At 38.3% G+C, this 19,513-nt stretch overlaps 1 protein-coding gene across 4 annotated transcripts in view; it reads left to right on the top strand.

Moving 5' to 3' along the window:
* The window catches only part of pde4dip (phosphodiesterase 4D interacting protein), a 92,070-nt gene that overhangs the window by 25,349 nt on the left and 47,208 nt on the right, over positions 1 to 19,513 (top strand). For 3 of the 4 annotated variants that reach the window (XM_088598204.1, XM_088598207.1, XM_088598203.1), the window contains exons 4-9: positions 3,771 to 3,881; positions 9,226 to 9,302; positions 12,685 to 12,808; positions 13,699 to 13,859; positions 14,374 to 14,530; positions 16,101 to 16,154. In XM_088598204.1, the coding sequence (XP_088454330.1) occupies positions 3,771 to 3,881; positions 9,226 to 9,302; positions 12,685 to 12,808; positions 13,699 to 13,859; positions 14,374 to 14,530; positions 16,101 to 16,154 (684 nt within the window). Of the gene's footprint in view, positions 1 to 3,524; positions 3,882 to 9,225; positions 9,303 to 12,684; positions 12,809 to 13,698; positions 13,860 to 14,373; positions 14,531 to 16,100; positions 16,155 to 19,513 lie in introns of those variants that run through there. The other variant, XM_088598205.1, reaches the window with a different exon arrangement.

Genomic DNA, 19,513 nt, shown 5'->3' with positions numbered 1-19,513 from the left:
AGCTATAGCCTTTGACAGGGAAATCTGAGCCATCTTTGCTTAGAAGTTCACATAGATAGCCGCCCAAGAGAAAGTATATACCAGGCGGAAATGAGAGACAAAAACATTCCAAGTTCTCGTATTTATTTAATCAAGGCCTTTTAAATTTTTCTGTAGCAGTTCTCTTTTGATTGAATCCAGAAGGTCAGTGTTCCAAACACTTCAGTTGGGAGTTTTTGTGTCTTTCATTCATGGATTGCATTACCATTTTGCCCACCTGTGTTCATATCTTTTGGATATATTTTGGAAATCTTTTTTTTGTCTAAATCCACATCATTCTAAGCTGATTGCTTGGCTTTGGTCAGTGACATCACACCAGTGGGACAATCGAAAGGCCAGCGATGCAGAAGACACATCGCATTACTACACAAACAGCTCTTCCCGGCAAAGAATGGCATTCTTGTTTGTTATTGTGCATTTAAACAGCATGAGACTCATTTTAAGCTACTTTGTCAATTCTTTAATATTGGAGGTTTTATAGGTCACTGCTGGTGGATTAAAGTATATGAGAGGGTATAAAATACTTGGCTTATTGTATCTACGTTTTTTAATCAGTAGAGAACTAAGGAGAAGTGTGTCTTCTGCTGCTTCATTAATGACGTGGGCAGACTTCATAGTGATGGAGGTAGGAAAGTGCATTTCAAGGAACTTCAGTTTTAGATTTACAGTAACATGAGTCTGCCAGCTGTTTTAAAAAAACCCAGACATCCATTCATACACAAAAATTGTTCTGAAGTTACATTTTGAGAGTGACAGAAACAGTGACACGTGGTCAGATTGTTTTTTTGTTACTTCAAAACCTGTTTAATTAACCCCCTTTCCCCTTTTTTCCTGCTTCTATTTATTTTTGTGTCAATTGTTGTTTTTGTTAGTTCCTCCTACTTAAAAAAAAATATTTATTAAAGAATTCCAGACACATTTGCACAGATAAAATGTTCAGTACAGTACATGAATTAAAGAAAACATGCTTATAAAGGTCTTGAAGTGAACATAAAGATCAAACATGTATGGTCAGGGAGAACTGTATAAATGTGCTCTTTAAAGATTTTGTTATCCTCCTTCAGAAATAAATCATGTAAACATCTGCCTTAATTCTGACACATAATGAGCAGCAAATAAGCAGCATTGCATTTCACAACAGCTTAATGTACCAGCACATGCTTGTGAACCAGCAATGAGTCAGAGGGTGTTTTCATAGTTCCATGAGAAGTTTCAATCTGGAACTTCATGCCTTGGGATGGGATATACAGTAAATCAAGACCGCCTACCTAAAAATAGCCCCTGTACAGTGTTCCAACATGTCTTATTTTCATAATTTTTATTTCCAGAACGTGTTGGAGTTAAGCAGCTCTTTTGTGTGGAGTCACAGCGCCCCCCTCAGATTGAAATAATTCCTCTGCCGAAGCCCAAATGTTAAAGGTTTTGCTTTGTCATTTTTTGTATTTTTGTTCCTTTATGTAGCCTCTGGAGTTACACACTGAAAATACTTGTAGTTCCTCACTTCCAGGCTTTGTTCCTAGGGTTCAAATGAGAGATGGAGAAAACTCTTGTACCGTTCCCCAGTTTATCTGTAAAATTGGGATGGTAAAATGTAGCTACTGGTAACAGTTATGAAAGCGGTGCTTGAATTGAGGGAGAACAAATGGGGCAGAGAATTATTCATTTTGTTATAAAGTGTTTCCTTTATTTCAAGAAGTGGTCTCCTTGGTAAAAAAATGTGTTTTTCTTGTTAGAAGAACTGCAGAATGGAAACATTCCTGGGAATAATGATGTATTCTAGAACTCTCTTCCTGGATTAAAAATTACTTGATGGGTGGCCACGAGTGACAATGACCTCATGGAGCCCTCACCCCATGACAGCGATCCTGTTGTTCTTCTTCACACCCTGGGGTCATTCCCTTTGTAATGGTTTTTGCAATTTTAATTCTGTACGTAAATGAGGCTTTACTCCAGTTTAAATTTAAAAGGATTTGTAACAGAATCTAGAATACAAAGATCAAGTAATACAGTAGTGCATTTAATTTTTCTTCACTTTGCAGAAGAATTTCAGTTTTTATTGTGTAAAATTTAATAATAAATGGGGTATTATAAATTATTTCGCGTGAGTTTGTAAGCCTATTTCTTTTCCTGTTTTTCATTTGAGATATTTAAAAACTGTATCGGTGTATACAGTGTAAAGGCTCAATGGAATCAGACAAAATGATGACAAATTCCTTTTCATTAACAGAGGATTGCCATCAATGAAACCGATATAATTAGATTATCTACAGCGTACATTTCACTTTCTCAAATTGATTTGGAACCTGACACCATCCCTGATGTGTTACAATAGAACTAGAGTTATGTCACCTTCACTACTCATCATTGTCTTGAATCCATGAATTTCACAATACAAAGTGATTTTGACATCTGCTATGAAAATGTTTTTTGGAAGCCACAGACCTATGATCCTTATCTTCTTATAAAATCTACAGGATTATGGTTCTTCCGGAACAGGAATGAGAATGATTGCCTTAAATGCAAATTAGGGCTGCTTTTTTGGATGTCTTATAAGAGTTGTAGTGTTGTATTCTTGTTTATTCTGACAATAATAATCTAATCTAGCTATACTGTAGCATATGTTTAACATAGATGTATAGAGGGATATTTATAAATGACCTGGCTATTTCTGTCTCCCTCCGTGATAAAATTGTTTTTATGTTCTTAATTGTTCTTATTTTGTGCTGCCAAAGGCAGGAACTCTTAGTGCTGGAAGATGATGTGATATCGATATAGGTTACTGTGTGCCTCCTTCTGATTTTGTTTGTAAGCCTGCAACTGTTTACAGTATGTTCTGTAGTCTGTATTTTGATCTTTCACGGGACTTAGTGGTTTGAAGATTATGAGATCTCTTTAAATAGATGTGCTGCAAGGACTCCTTGTGTGTGCTGTGCCGAGCTGGGGTTTCTATATTTCCTGCTTGTGTTACGTTTGTCTGGAAGAATATTTCTGGGTATTCTGCAAAGGTTTGGTCATTAAAAACACCTGGAGGAAAGGGCTGTTACCGAAGTCGGGCTTTTCCATTCCCAGCTGTCCCTCAGCTCTGCTCAGCTGTGATCTGATCTTACAGAGCCAGCTCTTTCCACCCAGCTCTGCTCTTCTCTGCTGCCCAGCAAGGTCAGACTCAAGAGAGGAAGGCCACTTAGAGATCACTCTCCCGTTACACCTTAATAGTGTGTCCTGGCCTGTTTACAAGCAGCTGTGCACCCTTGCCCCTGCAGGATTAGCAAAGAGAGAGGGAGAGAGACTCCCATTCAGTTGCCTCCTGAAACGGCCAGTGGCTTTTAATGCACAAGCCTGTCTCTCTCTCTCTCTCTCTCGCTTGGTCCTGGCCTAAGAGCCAGATCATCTTACATGCCACTTGTGCCTGTGATCCTGTAGGCTCTCTGTCTGCCTGCCAGGGATTCCTCAGATACCTCCCCAAAGTAAAAAAAGAAACGCTGGCTCTCCTCTGTCCCAAAGCAGAACATGGAGATAATGAGAGCTGAGTCCTGAGAGGAGGGCCCAACAGCCCCCCAGCGCCATGTGTGTCATTTTTTAGTTTTGTGTGTTGCTGTAATTGTTGCCGTAGGTTTAGGGAGCTTCTTGTTTCTGTTTGATCAGTCTGTGCTGCTATGCTGCTGGACTGAGGGGCTTCAAGATGCCCCCCGGAAACACCTGTCATGTCTAACGGTTACCGTACTCTATCGCAGCACCTCAATGACCTAAAGAAGGAGAACTTCAGCCTCAAGCTCCGCATCTACTTTCTGGAGGAGCGGATTCAGCAGAAGTATGAGGACAGCAGCGAGGATGTCTACAGGCGGGTGAGTGGTTGTTCCAACATGGGGAAGCACTGGGTTACGCGGTGTGTGGTTCGATGCCTCAACTCCCCAGCACAGCTGTGTTGCGCAGGGAGATTCACTGTGAAGCTCAATCTGTAAGGGGGACTCTGGTTGGTCTTGCAATTTTATTTAAATGTTGAACAATTAATAAACCGTGGACAATTGAGAGATTCCTATTATGTCCAGTGCGACAGAACTTATGCCACTTTATTGAATGTTGAGCATGTATTCTTTTTTAGGGTCATGTCATTGGCAGAAATTTTCCTTAGTTTAAAGTTTTGTTTTTATTCTTCTAAGGAGTTGTTTAGCACAGTTTCTTCTTTCTGTATATGTCCTTCACTGCTATATTTTAAAATCAGTTCAAGTCATGGGTTTCTTATCTGTGGTTGTTAGGCCTGGTTGCTTTGTTTACTGTTCCTCAAAGAAAAAGAGACCATTTCAAGTTATTTGTGGAATAAATGAGAAAGGGTTTTTGAGAGGTGTAGTATTGTATGCCAATGTTTGCCATTGATGTTGAAATGTTTGATTTTTGTATAACTTACAAAAACATGTTTTTTTGTGGTGCTTCTGTTACTGTTACTGTCTTTCTCTGTTTCAAGGGTTGCCTGCTCTGTGATATGAAACTAGCCTATTTTTTTATTGTTCAAAGACAAGGGGAAAACACAGTATTTTGGGCTAAATGATTAGCTAGGCAGTTAACGGATGACAGCCTGCTTTTTGATTGGCTTTTTTTCCGAGAACCTGGGGCCACACATAATTGAAAACCTTAAACATGAGAACAACAAAAGCATTAACACAAATAAAATCCTCTCTTGTGTTAGCTCCAGCAACCAGTGATGCTGATCAGGTTCTTTATAAGTTCATGTAAAGTCTTCTTACACTGGTGTGGTACAGTATTGTAGCTCATGGTCTGTCACAATTTATCATTATTTTACTGTGCAAGAATCCCTTGCTTTCTTGTTTGAATTTGTATTTTGTGGGTTAAAATACTGAGAAAATCATTATGGCATTTTTCCATCATATAATCTGTGTCTTTTAATGAATATTACATGTTTAGTTTGCTTTATTTTTAAACTCTTTTGTGGCTGGCTGCACAGAACTGAATTATTTTTTTCTCAAAAATCTACAGTACATATACAGACCATAGCTTTTAGACTATTTGGAAACAGTCTGGTGTTTTGCGTGCTTATCTTAACCTCACAGAGATCAGAGATCAATCAGTACCACAGTTAAGCCTGCCAAAGGTTGGAGAGTCTTAATTTGGATTTGTGAATGTCCCTTAATCCTCAATTAAAGGAATGGATGATACTGAGCTGGTACTGGTGAAGCAAAGGTGACACTGAGTGCACAGCTGCTTTGTCTGTCAGAGCTGGGTGAGAGTAGCTGATTGAAGAGAACGTGGCTAGAGACACAGGAAAATGTTCATCTATCTTTTATCAGCTAAAAAAAATAAAATTATCAGCCAATCTCAGTTCATGTAAAAGTTAAGCATTAAGCATTAATTAAGCAAACAAAGAAAACTGAGGTATATTTCCCTGTGTGTCTGCTATGTGGTAGGTTTGTACTGTTTTATTAGCTGAGGTCCAAAGTACTGAAGTTACACAATGACTAAGCCGCAGCTTACGAAAGCTTTTAATGGTCAGTTGGCATATCATATCCAGTCCAAAAAGAAACATTCATTGCATTTAAGTAGCACTTTTCAATTTAACGTTCCTTCCATACAGGAGGGGACCCGTATCGACTTCTAAAGAGCAGCACCTACCTGGGTGACACACAGTCAGAGCCACCTCTACAGCAGGTCAGGTAGAGTAGGGAGAAATTACTTCACCAGTTCAATCAAGGGGGAATTTGAACTAGGCTGGATTTTGTGAGTCCTTCACAATTGTGCAAGGTTGTTTAGCCAGGACACTGGGGTTCAACACCTCAACTCTTCCAAACCACGATATGGGATCTGTACAGACCACACAGTCAGGAAGTTGGTTTAAGTGCTGCTGGAAGAGGTGTTAGTGAGACCCGTAGGGGGCGCTCACCCTGCGGTCTATGTGGGTCCTAATGCCCCAATATAGTGATGGAGACTGTACTGTAAAAAGGCGCCGTCCTTCGGATGAGGCATAAAACCGAGGTCCTGACTCTCCGCGATCATTAAAAATCCCAGGGTGTTTCTCGAAAAGAGTAGGGGTGTAACCCCGGTGTCCTGGTCAAATTTACCATTGGCCTTTACCAATCATGGCCTCTTATAATTGCCATCTCTGAACTGGCTTCATCACTCTGTTCTCCTCCCCACTGATAGCTGATGTGTGTTGAGCGTACTGGCGCACTATGGCTGCTGTCGCATCATCCAGGTGGATGCTGCACATTGGTGGTGGTGGAGGGGAGTCCCCATTACCTGTAAAGCGCTCTGAGTGGAGTGTCCAGATATATAAGGAATTATTGTGTTCTTATTAATTAATGAGCCATCCAATGAATGGCACCTCCTATGGCAGAGTGCCCCCCCCCAGCACACCGGCTCTGGTTTTAAAAACTTCTGCCCCAGAGGGAAGTGTAGCAGTTCACCATTTACAGCAGCAGCCTGGTTTTCCTTGGACGTCGTCCATCCCAGTACTGACCAGGCACGGTCTTGCTTAACTTCTGAGATTTGGCAAGAACAGGACACAAGGTAGCGATGCTGTTGAATAAAACAGCAGATTCATGCTCCAGAGCAAAGGATTAAAAATGTATTCCATGTGTTAGTTCAAAATAAATCTATTTAATGGTTTTCCAGTCCTTTTTATATGTGTTCTACGCCTACAGGAAACAGTTGTGTTGTGTGACTTCAAAAATCTATGAGACAGATTGTTTTCCTTTATTGAGTTTGAAAAGATTAATATAGTATTAAATGTGCAAAAAAAAAGTAAATAAGACATGCTGGCCTGAAAGAGTGGTCTTTTCCACTTTATTTTACCAGACACGGCTGTGCAGACTCTGCAGGCCTCCAAAATTTAGTAAAATGCCAGCTCTGAAATATGTTAGGTGCACAAACAGCTTGTTCAACTGACAACAGATGTTCTCAGTTGAAACAATAGTTTCTGTTTGCAAAGAGAACCAGGCTGAATTAATTTGTTAAAAAAATGCAAAAACCTGGTGAATCTACAGTAGATGAAGAAATATTTGATAAAAGTCTCAAAAATTATGTTTAAAATTTTATTATTAAGGCCTGTATAAGGAGACTCCTTGTGTACAGCCAATGTGTGTACACCACAGGATTGTTATACTTAATGATGGATTTATCTCCCTAAAAATATTTTTAGAAAGTAGTCTATTCATTCCATGTGCTCATATTCACTGGTTAATAGGAACGCCAATACACTACTCCAGCAAATCCACAATACGTCATAGACTATACAGTCAAAATAAATCACTATTTAACGAATGCTAAGAAAGCACCAACTTTCTTGGTGCCAAGGAGACTATATTTATTACTGACCTTGGTTTGTTACCATTGTTTGTAATAAGCTCACCGGTCAAAATCTGTAGTGAGGGAGAATCCTAGCACCTTGGTGATATTTTAAGACCTATTTTTTTTTATTTTATTTCACAGTAGTTACAGTGGGGCCGAGCCTCTGTGGTGTTGTTTTCTGTTAGGGTGTGCTACAGTAATTGTCTGTGTGAGTGAGAGGGAATCAGGCTCTTTTTCTAATGGTGAAAGCCCATCTACAAGGGCCCCCAGAGGAACAGCCAATCACATGATGCTTCTCCCTTTCCTTAGTGATTGAGTTAAAAGTGGATCAGCTAGCTGTGTACTGAAGGACTTTAAATAGCAGGTGGCTGAAATGTACACTATTTTTAGCCTTGTTCAGCATTAGAAGTTGCTGTTTTCAATGTATTGCTCCTCATGTTATTATTTTTGCTTCAAGTGAAACCAATTTCTAGTTGCTGGGAAATACTGAAAGTGTGATAGTTGAGATTTGATATCATAGAGGGTTCCTTTGTTTCTGGACAGTTTTCCTTAACGGCATGGCTAACATTACTCATAACTTGAATTATTTTTTCATCAGAAAGAGTGACTGCGCTAGTTTCCATACCCAAGATTTTTAAATATTAATTAAAACGGCAGCATTTGTATGAAACTGTATAGTCAACAGCAATTGTGCAGAGGTCAATGTCTGTATGATTAAACTGATGCACATCGGTGAACACATGCCATCTCTGCTCTGCTCTTTAATCAATTTAAATTATCACCTTTAATTTTAAAGAATTAAATTGCAAAACAGTTGTCAGGTAGATGGCAAAAAAGCAGTTGCAGATTTACACCATGAAAGCACAGCCACATTCCTGGTGTCTAAATATAAAAGTGATGACACAAGCGCAAGATGTCCCATGCTGGTGTCAAATGAGACACTGCTAGCCAGCACGAACTCCCTTCAGAGATAAATCAGGGGTCTGTTTCATTCCGCAAAACACGTGACAGAATCTCAAAAACTGGAGAGTAAATGCCTTTATTTCTATGTTCTGGTGGAAAAAAAAAACTTGTTAACACTTCAGTTTCTCTTAAGGTTCAAATTTAAATTGTCTGTTTCAGTCCTTAGTACATAGAATGTCTCAATTAGTGTTTCAGTTGTATCTTTTAAAAATATAGCATTATTAAAAAGATGCAGAAGACTGCTAATTAGATGGCATTGAACTGAATTGATCTGGTAATTGTTTTAATTTTTCGTTTTGCAAATCATCTTTTCAGTTTTACCCATCCAATTAGATCCTGGACAGTTAGCTACCTTGTTAAAACGTGCTTGATTGGGCATTTTGTAACCACGTCAATGAGTTTTATTTTTGCCTACAGCTTTTCGGCCTCCCTCCTCCTCCACCCCCATGTTTCTCCGAGAGACATGCATGCTTTGATTTTGTACAGTTAAGGAGCTCTGAGTCCTGGAGGATGGGATTCAGTCTGAAAGAGTGGAATGCACATGCAAAATAAAATACAAAACAAAAAAAGATCAAGACTTGCACAGGTTATGCGCAAAAAAATCAAATTTGTTAATAACATTTAAAAATAATAAGGTTTTCCTTACAATGTGACTACAGTGACTACTGATATAGGCTTCAATATATGCTTATACATGGAAAGATTAGAGATCGTTGTTCTAGCTAAGGATGTTATAAAGAACTGGATATAAAAGCATGACACTTCTAAGGAAAGTTGACAAAATGTTTTTTTTTTCTTCCAAGTGATGTATTTAGAAATTATTAGCAAAATCAATTTTATAACTGCTGGGTTTTTGCTGGGTCCATTAAAATGATCAACTCTGCCGCTTCTAGCTCTTTAATAATCAGTGTTCTTTTTTGTTTGCAGAACATCGAATTGAAAGTAGAGGTGGAAAGCTTGAAGCAGGAGCTACAGGAGAAACAACAGCTCCTTGACACAGCTTTGTAAGTCACTTTTTGGCAATAATGCCTAGAGTTGGTCTGTCATCAATGTAGAAATTTAACTGGAAAGGTGAGACAATTTCCTAGGTTATTACCTGTAGTTGTTTTCAGCCTTTCACTGTTCAGATAAAATCAGAATGGGCATAATCATCATAAAAAACATCCTGAAATAATGTCAACTGTGAGCAAAATATCTGAATGGCACTCCAGATTTCCTTATAGTAGATACTGAATTTCTAATCTAACCGTGTTTTGCTACACACTAGGATAATTGTCGAATTCCTAGTTGTGGCTTCAGAAAGAGGTGAACGATAAAGAAATTGCCGTGTGTACCCCTTGCTTGTTTACCTGCAAGGTTGGACAGTTCAGAGCTAATTTCTTGCCAGCTTGTTTTGGGTCAGAAGCTGACATGTGACTGAGCATGAAGCAAATTACCAAACCCTGAAAGAGGTTCTTATTTACATGGAGATGTCCTTCATAGTTACAGTCCTGAGCGAGGAATTGTTGAAGTAGTATCTCTGCCAGTACTGCAGCTGCCTGGCCAGTGGTAAGCTCTGAATATGATTGTTAGTCAACAGCCAAGGATAGATGTCATCTCCATCGCAATGCCTCTCCAGAAAACACTGCTAACCAGGCAAAGACTGGCCGAAATCACACAGATTCAAATCATCCAGCTGTGTTTATTAAATGTTGATTGATTCAGTTCTGGCAAAATGCATAAAAGATCAATAATCACTTCTGGCCCTTGGACTAAGAAAGCTTTTAATAATCTTGAGACTCAAGTAGCAGCGCTTGATTAATAATAATAATAATAATAATAATAATAATAATAATAATAATAATAATAATTGCTTACATTTATATAGCGCTTTTCTGGACACTCAACTCAAAGCGCTTTACAGGTAATGGGGACTCCCCTCCACCACCACCAATGTGCAACCCCCACCTGGATGATGCGACGGCAGCCATAGTGCGCCAGAACGCTCACCACACATCAGCTATCAGTGGGAAGGAGAGCAGAGTAATGAAGCCAATTCATAGATGGGGATTATTAGGAGGCCATGATTAAATAACATGGTGTGATTAATTCAAATGGGAAATGCAATTCATATGTGTTGCCAGGAATTGTGGTAAATTTTATAGTATCTGGAAAGAGAGTTACGTTCCCTAGAATCAATCTGCTTCAGAAACCAGCGTCTTAACTAAAAAGGACAAAAAAAGTGAATTCATCCAAATAATTCGTCATCCTTTGAAGAAGATAATGAGTAGAATTTTAAAGAAATAATAATACATAATTATAAGCATTCAATTTTAGATTTGAGTCTACAGGATGTTTCTTCATTATTCTGCATCTCTGGATGCGGATGTTTGTGGTAAAAGCAAGTCAGTATAATGAGATAGTTGGTCATTGCATGCAAAAAATTCAATCATGTGTAGATGTTGTTAATGTTGATGGTAAGTGAGTCTAGAGCCCTGTGACTGATTTATATTTACAAAGCCCTGGGTTAGCAAGCTTGACACAGTTTTTTATGTCCACTTAAGCTCTGAGCTATATGTTGCAAGACTGGCTTCTGGAGTAAGATGACCTTTCTGTAGTACTGACGTTTATGTGTCCTAGATTTCATATATGATCAGTGGTCTCCTCAGGAGATGTCATGTATTAAAGAATGTCATTGGGCTTGAATTAGGGTTTATATTAAAGGAGAGACACATTTCTTTGCCAAGGCTCTTCAAAGTGATAGTAGTTGAAGTGGTGAAAGTCGAGTTTCGCATGAATGCTGTTTGGTTCAAACTAAATCAGATCATTTAAGCCTGTAATGTTTCCTCAGCTTTCAAAATGATCACGAATTTGTAGACTTGCTGAAATGTGCTAGGGGGATAGGAGGTAGTTTTACTGTCTCCTAAGGCATTTTGGAGAATTATTGGCCAGTGCTGTGAGGAGAACATTAATGAGCAGGAAATATCACACAGTTTTCCAAACTAATTTTGTCTGTCCCTCCTCAGTAATTATTCCAGAACCACGTCTCACAATTCCCATTAGGGCAGCCAAGAAAGTGATAAAGAGGAAATGATTTCAGTGATTCAGCTCATCGGAACAGCTCCTCTTGTGTTTGTAAGGCAGCCATAGGATTCAGTTAATGGCTCCGATGGCTAAAAGATATTGTTATAAATAGCTATGGTATGAGGTGACAGGTGATCTTATCCCCAAAAGCTGGTTGGCTTCAAGTCTAGATGCTTTATTGTGATGTTCAGCTGTTTACTAGCCAGTTAGTTCCGGATCAAAAAGAAAAGTGTATTTTGTACTGCAAGCCTGAGGCTCATGATAAAAAATTATTAATAATAGACTTAGCTGCTAAATGTTCTGTAATGAAATGAAGGAAAAACACGGGATTGTCTCTTTTTTATACTTACTTTGCATTCAGTTTTATTAAAACATAACAATTTATGTTGGATCTTCTGATCCAATTCATGCTTGTGGTACAGAGCCTCAAAATTGCAATAACGTGAGGCCAGTGACCCGCTGTGTTTGGCAGTGTGGTCCAATTTTATAGTAACGTTTTCTTTAAAGTATTTAGATTTTCCAATTTCCGTTCTATATTTTTGTCTTTTTCTTCAATATTGCAGCCAAGTCATTTTCTTGTCCAGATTTAGGAACACAGTTTATTTAGGAAGTTCATACTGTGTGAAGACAAAATTAGGTAAAGCAGACCAAACCCCTGTTGGTGTCTGTAGCATAGAAACAAATTGTTGCTTGTCATTGTCCAGGAGAACGATTTTGGGCTGCAAGAATAAAATAATCAACTTCAGGATTTTTAACATTTGTCTAACTAATTATCAAGCAAGTATTAATCCACTTTTAGGAGCTACCATGAGCAATTTGGCTTGTAGAGCTAAATCAAGATGAATGGATGTTATTAATATAGTAATGCTTTATGCTGTTAGCTGCACATATTTGTTTTGCATAAATAATCTGTTCTGTCACCCATTTGGATCTGTTTTTAATTGGAACAAAACCAAGCGATGCTCTGTTATATTCACGGGGGAAGTTTTGTCTTCCCTTTGGAACAGATCTATTGTCTATAAAACATCTCAGAATTATGTGTCAGAATTACAGATAATACACTCCTAAACGTACAAAATATAATGTGTTGTATTTTAGAAAACAAACGTTTTGCAGACTCCCAAAATAAAGAATTGAATCCTTTTCACTGTTTTTGAGTGAAGAGGAGAGGTTTAGTTTAAAACAGAACAGGAAAATTCTAAATGTTGTTTCCAAACTAAAATTAAATAGTTGCCATAACCAGTATTGAATCGGAATTCACTTGATTAATCGAACGTTTCGTTTAGATTCTCATGTAGTCATGCTCCTCTTTTTCTCCGGTAGGACAACAGCTGAGAGTCTGACCAATCAGAATGAGGCAGAGCTGCAACGACGATGTGAGGAGAGACAGCAGGAGATCGATCACATGCAGGAGATACTGGAGACCAAAATTCAGCTTTTGCAGGAGGTATTACACAGTGGCATTTTGAGTGTGTCTCCTGATAGTCAGCCACAATGAACACAGCACTCAGAGAATAGCATTTTCCCACTCATCTGAATGTTTCACTCTGTGTTTTCCCGTCACTAGTTCAACAGATTAATCAAGAATGGCCTTTTCTCTTTAAAGAGAAATACAGTACATTCTGGTTTTTGCCACTGGAGTTGTGACTTTGCATTACCGAAACATAAAAAACACCCTGTGTTTTGGCCAATATTTCTTTTCTTCTCCATGCCGCAAAGGAAATTTAACCCTTTTAATTGTTAAACTTGTGTTAACCTGAACACACAAGGAAGACGGACAAAAGCATTAAGGAGTTTCAGAAGTTTGGAGTTTCTTCAGATGAATAGCTAAAACATAACGTCATAATGCATGTTTTAAAGTAACCATATATATGTATCAGAATTAAGAGAAATAGAAGAAGAAGCAGTAAGTCTTAACTTTAAACTATAGTGTGTAAAGTTTGTACTGAAGCTGAAGGGATATTGTACATCTATAAAATATTAATAGCAGATGTAAGGATATTTTATGTAGTAGAATTGTTGCATGAAACAGCCAAGAAGCTAGAATAATTACTTTTGCCTGTAGCTCTTTACTGGAGGTCTATAAAGGGGTAGAAATATTGTCTGCCCCTGTTAAAATTGAATCCACAGTTCCTTAAAGGTAAACTACTTGGAATTTAAAACTGAGAACAGCTTATTTATGGTTTGGGGAGTATGAAACAAGTTATCCAGCCAAGCTGTTGAAGCCTGGCCTCTCTCAAACCAACACTATGAGATCCTGGATCAATTAGTTACTAACTAGATGGGCCAAATGGCCTCCTATTTATCTGATCTTATCCTTCTGTTCTTGTGTTGTAGGAAGCCAAGCTAGCCCGGAATGAGGCTGAGAAAATGGCTTCTCATGCGGAGGCTGAAACCCTGCGCTGCTTCACCTTGGAGAAGAGACTGAAGGAGAGCTCCGAGGGCAGTGCCAGCCTCACCAGCCTCCGCCATCAGCAAGCCCTGGCTGAGAAAGACAGGTAGGTGCCCCTGACAGCCACCGGGCACTCGACCAGCCTCCTGATAGTCCGTGGCTCCAATAGTGCGCGATCCCCTCGGTAATCTGAACCCCCTGCATATTCGTCACCTGCTGTCGGGACCTTTATTTCCACGGACGCGGATATAAATAACAAAGCTCTGGCGTGAACTAAATGAACTTCACGCTGTACACCTGAAAACGTAATCCTCTCAAAATGATTGTGCCAGATAGTATCTGAACGAGGGCACAAGATCTTCAGAGTAGCCAGTCAGCTCTAAATTGCATTTCCAGTGACTTATGAGCACTTGCTCGCCTTTAATAGTGTACTTTCTTTGTGGTTATTTTATGTATTGATTTGTTATAGAATCTATGATCCTGAAAAAAAAAATGTTTTCAAATTTTGGTGAGCCTCACCTTTTGAATGTTTTCGTTTTAATATGGCAGACACTACTGTTTATGTGCATCTGGACCTCTGTCTTATTGTACTGTGTTTTTCCTTCATGACTGATCTGTAGAATTATTGATGAACTGACTCAAGAACTGCACTGCAAAGTGGCTGCCATCACTGAGCTGTCTGATGAGAAGACTCTTCTGAGCGAGAAAGTGGGAGCTCTGGAGGACCAGGTCCATGATCTGACTTCCTCTCTGCAGCAGAAGGAGAGAGATGCTGAGGTAGGAATGGTCTTTTTCTGCGGACTTTGCTCATTTGTGGCTGGATCCCACACGCATCCCTAGTTGTACAATCTAGGAATGGTCTCAGGGCTGCGCTTTACTTTTATGTCATTTGTCAGGTGTGTCCTTTCCTAAATCAGTCATTCCAGACCCGGTCATGTTTTTCCAACAAGTCAGAGAATCAAACCAATAATAAGATTCCAGACCCGCCGCAAGCCTCATAATTCACAAACACAAAATTCCTAAATGGAATCAAGAGTTTTTTGTTCTGCATTCCGTGCGGTCTGAAGTTCTGTGAAACTTGAAAGGTTGCGGAAAATTTGCTTTGGGACATTTTTGTGCAACGTTATATATAGTTACTTCTGAAAGCACTAGCATTTACTGGTTCGCTTCTTTCATATGTGCTCTCTGAACCATGCTAACAATTGAAACTCGGAGCAGAACAGGATGCTGAAAAGGCTATTAACAAACTTGAGGAATATTACATACAGAAGGGATGAATGCCTTGTCTTTGAGAGCCTAACCCACATTCCATTTTAGTAGCAAAGTATTAGATTCCTGTGTGAATTATAAGCACTCCTTTCTGAGATGCGTTCGTATGTGTGTCTTTACGTGATTGTGGAACACATGTGGCACATGTACAGGCTAGCTGACATTCCTGGCTAAACACTTGTCCTGCAAATGCTAGCACTTGAGTGGCTGAGATTTACAGATCCCTAGGGTGTCTGAAACGCTTACAAAGGTGTTTATTTGTCACATTTAAGCGCCGCTACCTTTTCACAGCTGAGCGGTTATTTTCTGATTTGAAAATACGTTTATTTATGTCTTCTTTATCGTGAAGTGCCTGATTCATCCAAGTGTTAAATACTGCAAATAATATGGTACAGCTGTAAATCTGTGTTGAGCAACAGCTTCTAGGTGTCTATGAACAACTGTTTTATTTTTTTTATTTTAAAATATTTTTTTTAACAAAAACAAAATCTCAACACAGTGTCTCAGAAAGCCAAGGCTAATAAGAATAATAGCTGTATAAGTATTTCTGTCTTTAAGGTGCCTTTGGAAGCAGCCTATAATTACTATGCACACAGAATACAGTTTCAGTCATACAGTATGACATGTATTTGTGCTTTCCTGGGTTTATTTTTAAAAGCAGCTTTACAATGGATGTGTGGGCTACAAGTGACTTTCATCTTGTTAATAAAACATTTTTTTCTGTAAAGCATTTTGTTGTTTTGCACATTGCCTGTTGTTGTTTTTGCACACTGCCTGTTGTCTCTGTCTTTCTTTTATTATACAATTGTATTGTTGTTTTTTTTGTACTATGTATCGTCAGAGAGCTAGCTAAATAGCATTTAGTTATACCATATACCTGTATATGAGTATAATGACAATAAACTTGAACCTGAGTCAAAGTTTAGCAGAGATGTTTTCAAGAGTGTTGTTTAAGGTCATGAAGGCAAGCAGGGCTGTTCAGCTTGGAGCACACAGTTCAAGCCACTGTTGAACGCACCGCAAGCAGCCTTGCAGATTGTTTTCCCTCTGATGAATCTCTTCTTTCATCTGACTGCAGTTTTTCCAGGACGAGCTTGGCCGGGAGAAACTGCGGATTCAGCAGGAGATGCAGGTATGTGGGTCAGGGGAGACCGGTGGCCAGCACTTGCACACCACACACAAATATGGCAGTGGAGACAGAGCGCCCTCTCCTGGAGCGCCCGAAAAAAACAGCAGGATTTATTGAGATTTACAGGACAGTGCTTCGGAAACAAAAGGGCTTTGATTCACATTTGCAGAGCTGGTTGGTCTCAGAAGCTTTGGTCACTGTTAAATATGCCCTTTATAGTCTCACTTTCACATTTTATATATTGTCTTGTGTGTCTGAACATCAGTTTTTTTCTCTTTTAAGACTATCAATTAAACCATTTTTAGCTTTTTTTGGTACATTTTTAAATTGGAATTAAACATTTAAATACCTTACTTTGAAAGCAAAGTCTAACATGAAATACATTTTGTACCCAGTGATAAAAAGGCCTGTAAAAACCAGAAACTTGTATATGCAAAACTACAGCAGATAGCAGACCTTCAAAATCATTGACTGCGATTAAAGAATCACACCACCTAGCAGCTCCCAGATAACACTGTTCTACTGAAAGGTAAAAAGGGTTTTAGAATCTTAGTTAAAAACATCAACAAAGAGATTGCAGCTATAAATAGCATAAGCTGTTTTTCATTACAAGTTGGTTTGTACAGTACAATAACTATACATATATATTATATGTATATATCATTTTTAAATGCAACATCCTGATTTAAATAATAGTTTGTCTAGTACATCTACTATAAGTAACAAAAGCCACTACTGGGAAAAAAACAGTGAAAGCAGTGTGGAAGTAAATGAAAATAATAATCGGATGAAATGTAAGTGATTTTAATAACACTGATGATGTGGATCATCAAAATGACTCATTTCCTCAGGAGCTGTGGAGAAATTAAAGACTGCCTCAAAACCATGGTGGAAATCTAAAGTAAAACAGCTGAAGCACTTCACAAAAGAGTGTCTATGGCATAAGACAAGACAGAATGTTAGAATCGGATGACCGACTTAAAAAATGTACTGGAAGGAGAGAATATAACAGGAACTGAAGATGGGCAGTGGAGAAGCTCAGAATTTGGAAAACTAATCAAAATGTTTATTTTGAGTGGGAGAGTAATGGAACAGCCCGAAGGTGAGGAAGGAAGTGAAATCATCGTGTTCATTCGACAGTTGTTTTTACAGTTACATGGAGTTGAGATTCTAGAAGTTACCAAATCTCAGGAAGTGGAACAGGTCCACAGAACCTTGTCCTAGAACCAAAAACAAGCAAAGAACCCGCAGTGTGGTACACTGTACTGCTTAACTACACAGACAGCCAGAGCTTTTCTTTAGAAATCTTAAGATCTTAGCATTGCTTTCGCTATAGCATCAGCATTTACCCAAACTTGGACATAAGCTGAAGGGAAGAATGTTAATATTATATCTATTGGCTAATAGAGCTACTTACCGAAAATATATTTTTAAATAAGAAAACTAGGAATTTGAATTATCATATCAGACCCTACTCCTAATGATTAAATGTATTCCAATAATTGAGGCACATCATGCACCCTTTTAGTATATTTGCCTTGAAATAAACTGTAGTGTTTTCTACTAGCAGTTCTGTTAGAATATACTGTAAAGTACTTCTCTGAGACACACCCAGTTTCCCTGACACCCCTCAGGCTATTACATGTAAATCTGTTTCAAGAGAAATACAGATGTCCTAATCAGGAAGCATAGTTCTCATAATTAGCCAGCTCTTTTACAGTAAATGTTTCAAATACCAAGTAAGCAACTACAACTGCAAAAGCAATAGGAGGTAGAGAGACAATGATTAAAGTATAATTTGAGCCATTTCTTGGAAAGGGAATATTTTTGACTTGTAAAACAAAAATCCATCAATTTGTTATCACAAAACGGCACTGAAATAAAAACAAGACTCTTCGAAACTATTATATTTATTTCTTGTTTGGAATGCATTCGCCGTTATCCATCAGTGTAGGTTTTTGCACTTTCTAAATCCTCTGATGTCTCAATCCAAGTCCTTAGTTTTAATGATATCTCTCCCAGCCCTTTTCCCTGTCACTAATGATGATGATTAGTGTTTGGGTTCCTTATCGTTTTCTAATGATGTGTATAAATGCATTTTAAATGCTTTTTTTGTGAATGCATTTTATTTATAACCTAAAATGGGTCCAATTATACAAAGACTCCCTGTAGACACAGATGACAAGCTAACGATATGCCCACACCCTCTCAGATATGCTTCCCAGCTGTAATTGAAAGTGTCTCTTTGCTGATTTAGACTGTCATTGCCGAAAAGTGTCTGCAAAAAAGGAGAAAATAATCTCACAAGGTCAGAGGGTGTGACATTAGACAGAGGAAATTCAACAATATTTATTGTGATGAAAACCTTGGAACTTGATTAAATAGGAATTTAGTGATACCAGTTTGACTTTATAGGTATTTAAAAAAAATACATTAATTCTTATTTGGGAACTGACGCGTAAATTTGACCTAACTGGCTTAAACTTGGAAATTGAGAAGGTAAGATACTAAAGAAGATTAGTCAGTTTAATATCACATTCAGTTAGCCATTTTGTCTCCAGGCTTCTTACAATGTTACATTGTGTCGTTGCTGTCACTTTTGAAGGAACACGATCAAGTGCCTTAATTGCACTGGAAGGTTTAGTAACTCCCACTGATTAGAATAAATAGATTTTTAATTGCAGTTCTCGTTATTGTTGAAGGCTGTTGAAAGCTCATACGTCTCTCTTGTGGCTGTTCCAGTTTAAGAGTAAACATGCAGAGATGTTATAATTTATTCTAAACTGTGTAAGAACAGTGACGTCCCAACAAGCTGTATTAATGTAAATAATCACTTTTTCATTATGAAAAATGGAACTTATTGTAATGAGAGATTAATATTTACATCCAGGTTTAAGATTAACTGGTGAAAAAATGAAACCTGTTTTATTTATGAACAGACATACATTAAGTATAGCGGGTGGTACATGTGTTTATATATGCACATCAGGGTCATTTTTCTGCAGTCAAATCCTTTGGGGGGGTAATTCTGTCCTAATTATTTCATTTTTATTGGTTTTTAAAAAATGGAAATCTCTCTTTGTCTTCATCACCTTTCATAGTCATGGCATTTTAAAGATATTTGTCATTTACTTAGTCATTATATGTCATTTTTACCAGCGTTGGTGGGGGGGTAGTTATTTTAGTCTGCGTTGCACTGTAATTCAAATTTTAGATACAGTGGAACTTCATTCCAGGTTTTCCTCTCAAAAGTGATGTTGGACAAAGAGGAATGGCTAATGTGGTGGTGGTGGTGGAGGGGAGTCCTCATTACCTGTAAAGCACTTTGATTGGAGTGTCCAGAAAAGCGCTATATAAGTGTA

Source organism: Lepisosteus platostomus, chromosome 11 (assembly GCF_059453375.1).
Source record: "Lepisosteus platostomus isolate fLepPlt1 chromosome 11, fLepPlt1.hap1, whole genome shotgun sequence".
In the NCBI taxonomy this organism is placed as follows: domain Eukaryota; kingdom Metazoa; phylum Chordata; class Actinopteri; order Semionotiformes; family Lepisosteidae; genus Lepisosteus; species Lepisosteus platostomus.
The sequence above is the reverse complement of the archived record's forward strand: the minus strand, read 5'-3'. Positions and strand labels throughout refer to the sequence as shown.